The sequence below is a fragment of the Agelaius tricolor genome, unplaced genomic scaffold, assembly GCF_023055355.1.
Source record: "Agelaius tricolor isolate 1412-34295 unplaced genomic scaffold, bAgeTri1.0.p SCAF_13, whole genome shotgun sequence".
NCBI classification, from domain to species: Eukaryota; Metazoa; Chordata; class Aves; order Passeriformes; family Icteridae; genus Agelaius; species Agelaius tricolor.
The window spans coordinates 20,522,529-20,528,528 of NW_027269273.1; the positions used below are offsets into that span (position 1 = coordinate 20,522,529).

At 46.0% G+C, this 6,000-nt stretch overlaps 1 protein-coding gene across 6 annotated transcripts in view; it reads right to left on the bottom strand.

Moving 5' to 3' along the window:
* HTR7 (5-hydroxytryptamine receptor 7) overlaps positions 1–4,708 on the bottom strand; it is a 29,604-nt gene extending 24,896 nt beyond the window's left edge. For all 6 annotated transcript variants that reach the window (XR_011681069.1, XR_011681072.1, XR_011681071.1 and 3 more), the window contains exon 1: positions 3,761–4,708. Coding sequence is in view for 2 of the 6 variants with exons in the window: in XM_071439102.1 (XP_071295203.1) it covers positions 3,761–4,287 (527 nt within the window). In the remaining 4 variants the exon portion in view is untranslated. The remainder of the gene's footprint in view (positions 1–3,760) is intronic.
* Positions 4,709–6,000: the final 1,292 nt, after the last annotated feature.

Sequence of the window (6,000 nt, forward strand, 5' to 3'; positions counted from 1 at the left end):
AGAAATACTCTTGTCTCTCCATCATACCTGTTTTAGTTCTGACAGACCTGCATGTAAGCAGATAGCCTTCTTCCAAGTGAGGGCTTAAATAAGATAGAGATACCTAAAATATATGTTCATCTCATATCCCCCTGACAAAGATCTGTGAAGGTTTTTATCTTGTGGAACAAAAGGGAAGATACGATCTGAAGAAACGCACAATAGTCCAAATCTCCACAAATTTAGATCTTTGTGGTAATCAAACAACCTTTCCAACCTAGCTGTTTCCTTGTACACCCTGTGCATAGTTAGATATCCCCATAATAGCACTAACATCTACTTTGCACCCTTAGAGTTTGTACAACTTAGAACAGAAGCAACTTAAAATGTACAAGAAGTGCTTGGTGTGTCTAACTAGGAAAAAAAAAAAAGGTTTTCCAACAGAATGAAACCAGCCCAATTGTATATCCTATGCTAATATTCTTCTTTCAGGATCTGATATATTCAGCTAAAAACCACATCCACCAGTAAAGGCTGTGCAGCAAAATCTCTCTGTGAGCAATAGGCTGCCAGCTGCTGGCATTTCAGGGCTCTCAGTGGCATAAGCTGAGTAGCACATATTTCTGCAAGGGAAACAAATCAAAAAGCCTTTTCAATTTACTCATTTTATCCTTCTTGGTAGCTCCTCAATGCCTCTGCTTTACTAACTAAATTGTTTGTTTAATAAAAGGTATTATTTCTCTTTACAAACCCTGCCTAACAGTTTGCAACAAATATGGTTCTTTAAGATTAATTCAATAGCAATATTCTTTCAACTATATACATGATTCTCATATCTGCTTTGGGAAGAAGCTAGAGATTCAACAAATTTTAAAATAGTCAATTTATTTTTCCCTCTGCACTGCTTACAACAGCCTCATCTTTTACTTCAGGAGAGATGTTACTGGATCACAACAAAAGTTTCCTATAGTGCCCTAAAGAGACAGGTGATAGCACAATTCTTAATTACATTTCAAAAATGTTTCCTTGTCCTGTCTTAGCCCTACTTCCTAAAGAAATGTCTCCCATGTACCCTCAGGATTTTCAAGTTTTAATTACCTCTAAATGCCTCTGAGGATAGTGGCCAACTTGAAAGACAGTGAATTTCATTCACGTTCTCTGCTTCTGTAATTTCTGACTGAAATTTCCTGGTCCTGTATTTGCATAGGTTGCCCTGAGATAGTAAGACTAGTAAGGGAGGTATCATTGCTAATCTTCTCCTCCTACATAACAAAACATGGAAGTGATTTCACCAAAGCCTTGGAAAAATGGACCTTGTGGAAATGGTCTCTCATGCACTGTATACAATGTGATGTGCAGCTCCTGTAGCACAAACAAAACTTAAACTGGATGTATGTGCTCTCAGAGAGAAATTTTCCTCAGTGATCATTCAAGGATTTCCTAACTACATACATGTAAGAACAGCTGCCAATGTGACAGCACCATTACCATCAAAGCTATACTGGCAACATTTCATCATTCACATTTGATTTTCATGCTGCCTCCCTGCTTTGCATATTTTGTAGATATGCACTATTCAAAGATTTCTTAATATCCAAAACTAATATTTGGCGGGCTTAGCAGTATTACAGCGGTGTAAGATTAATTACTTTTAAATAGGATTACAAATCATGGAGATTTTTTAATTCTTTATTGCCAACTAGTAGAGACATTTTGTTAATGAATTGCTGGCTTGTCTCCTTTTATTTATGATACCCACTATCTCAACTATATAATGGATTTGGGTGGCAGAGGTTAAGCCTCATAAGTCACAGAATTTTAATTTCAAGTAGGTAGTAGACAACAGTATACTAAATTATGAAGAGATGGTGTTCAATAAACATTCAGTGAAAGAAGTGAGAACACAAAGACAAGAGAATAACTCTAGTTTAAATCAGCACTAGCTGGTGAAAATCAGCCATTTACAAGAGGTTATGTTCTTTCTCAAAACAGAGATACATCTCTTGTTAGTATTTTAGGGGGAGAGGGGAGTGGAGGGAGAACTGAGAACAATAAGAGATGCAGCCATCAGTGTCACCAGTTCAGTCAAAGCCCCTGTTCAGCACACAGCAGGGACCTCATATGTTAAACTAAGAAATAGAAAAGAGCAAGAGCCCAGTGCTACAGTGTGAATCATCACACATCCTTAAGAAAGCTTAATTATGTCAACCTGTTTTCAAAAGGTTGGTAGAGATGGAGAGCTCAGAGATGGACATAAGAACAATCAAAGAATAGGAATACTTAATGGGGAGAGAGTGTAAAAATGAAATCACCTATCTTACAAATAGAATAGAAAAGCAGAGAATAACATTGGGAAGGTAGATAAGCCTATTCATATGCTCTTGCAATACAGGAATTAAGTTTAAAAATCAACTTAGATAAATTAAAATTAAGCAAATGTCAATGTAACAGCAATTAAGAAAATCAAACCAACACCATGAAAACAGATCGTTTCATACTGTCAGAATCTGTATGTGGATTTCATTGTCACAAGATGCTTTGCAGCATTCAGCTAACTGCTGGCCAATATTGAAATCACAAAATAAAAAGTACTAAAGCAGAGGATGCTTGTACAGAAATTAAAGTTCTGAAATTAACACAAACTGTGATGCTTCCTGATAGGAAACAACCTCCATTTACTGTAGGAATTGCTTTTGAAAGATTGCTGCATTGCAGAAACCTAATGTAGAGCTTTTCTTAAAACTTTCTGAAGTAAGCAGTCAAGGCTGCTGTTGGATATCAGAGTTGGTAAACTACTTCTAAAATCTAGTTACGAGGTTTTTCAATTTCAGCCAATTGTGTAAACTTTTAATGAAAAATTACCTTCTAGCTGTTAAAATTTTTGGCATAGAATTTAGGCTGTGGAAAAGGGAAGCTACAGGCTGCAACTTACTTTAGAATAGAACCTACATGGAAAAAAGGAATCTGTCAGCCTTCCCCTGTAGAGGACTGACACAGGCAAATGTGGGCTCTATGGTATGGTATTTGCATCAGAACTGAACACCTAAGATATTCTTCTGCAGTGTGTACACATCTTCTTGTTACCCCAGTCACTGTATCTTTTGGAAGAAGCTAAATGCCAATGAGCATAATTGGTTTTTAAGATAGCAGGTGCAAATTTTTAAAAAGCAAACGTTTGAAACTAAATTTTCCTTCAAACAAAACATTCTTTGTCAGAAATGAAATTGACCTATTCTGGGATTGTCCTAGAATAAAGATAAAACCTTAGCAAGCTATAATTACTGCGCCTTCTCTGGTCTGGTAAAACTCCACTGAACCCAGTGAGGTTGCACTGTCACTTTGAAAGAATCAGCTCAAATCTACCTGTGGTATAAAGCAGTTTAAAGACATATGTTCCAAATATTAAAGCAGCTGGAAATGCCCTATTTACTTGCACAGAGCCGTGGTAAACGGTGACAGTTTAGGTCCGGCTTTGCTTTGACACCCTGGCTCCCGAGTGGCAGCAAGGGATACCCAGAGGGACAAGCAGGCACCCGGGCTGGCGCACGGGCGGCAGCTCACCCTGCTCCGGCGGGCTCCTTCCAACAGAGGGGCTGCGGGCCGGCCCTCGCCTCGCTCCCTGCTCTGAGCACGGCTCATGTCCAGGGACCCGGAGGAGGCAGGAGAGCGCAGGTGGGACCGCTCAGTGCCGGGCCCCCGCGCCGGGGTGCGGGCAGAGGCGCAGCCGGTGCCCGGAGCGGCGGGAGGCCGGGGCAGGGCTCGGGGCGCCGGGCTCTCTCACCTGTCGATACTTATCACACAGAGGGTCATGATGGAGGCCGTGCAGCACATGACATCCATGGCGATGAAGACGTTGCAGAAGAGGCGCCCGAAGATCCACTCCCCGCCGATAAGGTCGGTGACGCTGACGAAGGGCATGACGGCCAGGGCCACCGAGAGATCGGCCAGGGCCAGCGAGACGATGAGATAGTTGGAGGGCTGCCGCAGCTTCTTCACGAAGCAAACGGAGATCACCACCAGGCAGTTGCCGGCGATGGTCAGCAGGGTGATGAGGCAGAGCACGGCCCCGATGAGAACTTTCTCCGCGCTGCCGTAGCTGAGGATCTGCTCCCCGCACTGGGTGTCGTTGGCGGGGAGGGGGCTCGCCGTGGGCAGCGCCGACGGGGGGGGCGACGGGCCGAGCTTGGCCAGGCTGCGCGGGGGCCAGGAGCCGGCGATCATCCTGCCGCCGCCCAGCGCCCGCGGCTCCTCCAGCGCCAGGGGCCGCAGGTTACCGGAGAGGTGGCTGCCGTTGAGGGCGAGCACCATGCTGCCGTGAGCAGCCCATGAAGCCTCGCCGCCCGCTCTCCGGCTGTCCCCGGCGCCGGGATGCTCGGGCTCCTCCTCGGGCGCCCGGCGCCGCCCGCCCCCTCGCAGCCGGCCGGGCGGCCCGTGGGGGCCCAGCCCGCAACTTCCCCCGGGGCAGCTGCGCTCGCCCGCCGCGCATCCCGGGCGGGCACGGCGCTATCGCCCCCAGCCCGCGGGCACAGGGGCGGGCGGGGGCTGCGGCCGCTCCCTCCCACCCGCGCCCATCGCCCGCTCCCACCCGCGGCTGCTTTCCGAAGGCGACGGGATGGGAACCGCTCCGCCTCCCTCTCCCTCCTGCCCTCTGAGCTGCCGGTGGGGGTGCGCCCCTTCCCCGCAGTCCGGGAGCCGGTTCCTCCTGTGGCTTCTCCTTCGCGGCCGCCCCGGGCGAGGGGCGCTCTGGGATCCCCTGTACCTGTGTATATGTGTATCTATGTACATGTGTATATGTGTTATATGCGCACAGGTCTCACCCGGGAAGAGGCGGCCGCAGGCGGAGGTGGCCTGACCGGAGCGGGGCTGGCGCCTCTCGGTTTGCCGGCTCCAGCACAGCCCTGCGGCACGTCCCGTGTATGTAAGCACTTCTCTCTGCATCCAAGCTTGCGAGTTCTTCTTCATAATAAGTTGGTGTGAGTACCATCACCTATAGTTTCTCTTCTATTAATATTTTGATACCCTGGTTTTGAATTTACTCAGTGCTCCATGTGTAATTCCTTCTGTAAAGCTAAAACCAACAAACTCCTATTGCTTGAATTACCTGCTTTTCTTGTAGGTTCCCTGGACTCTTAGATACAAGCCAATTTCTGGGACTCACTAGCTTTCTCAATTCCTAAAGTCCTCCTATTCTTGCCTCAGAGTGGGGTGAAAATTAACTGTTTGTATTGTGAGTTACACATGGGATGCCAGCAGAAGATCACACCCATTGATATAGTAACATGCCAGACAGTAAGGACTAAAGCCAAGAAACACCTGCTCCTGAGTGTCCCTCAGGACATTGTCAACATAAGACAGAAGCCAGGTGAACTAGAGAAGGAGAGGAAATTAAAACTATTGGTCCCAGAGGTATTAGTAACCGTGAGGTTTAAGTGAGGGGAGCTCTTGCAACAACACAGAAAGTTTTGAAGTATGCACAGGACAGGGAAGAACTGTTTGTGTGGCTCAGTAGTAAGGAAGGCTGCAGGATGGTTCCACATTATACAATTTTAAAATCTGCTTTGACGACAAACCTAATGAGTATCCAGTTATTGGGAAAAAAAAACCAACAAAACCCTCAGCTGACAGTCCTACAGAATAGTGAAACACAAATCCATAGCAACTGAGGCTTCTATACTTGACTCACAAGAACACAAACTGAGCACAGGCAGAGCCTCCTGTGGTCCAAAATGCAGGGTTTGGTTGTTCAATTGCTGCCCTTCCCTACCACCCCCACATCTTGATTTGACTAAGATAATAAAATAAGCAATGATAAGGATGAAATCTTGTTGGGCAGCTCCTTGACCATTACCAAGTTGAAAGCATTTTCCTGTTCAGTCAAGTGTTTTCCCACACTATGTTAGTTGCTTTATTGTGTCAAATCACAACAAAAGCAATGAAAACACAAAATAAAAATCCCTGTTTAACCACCCAACATGTGTTCATGAGCCTTGAGCTTCAGGCGAGTTACCCTACCAGGTGATA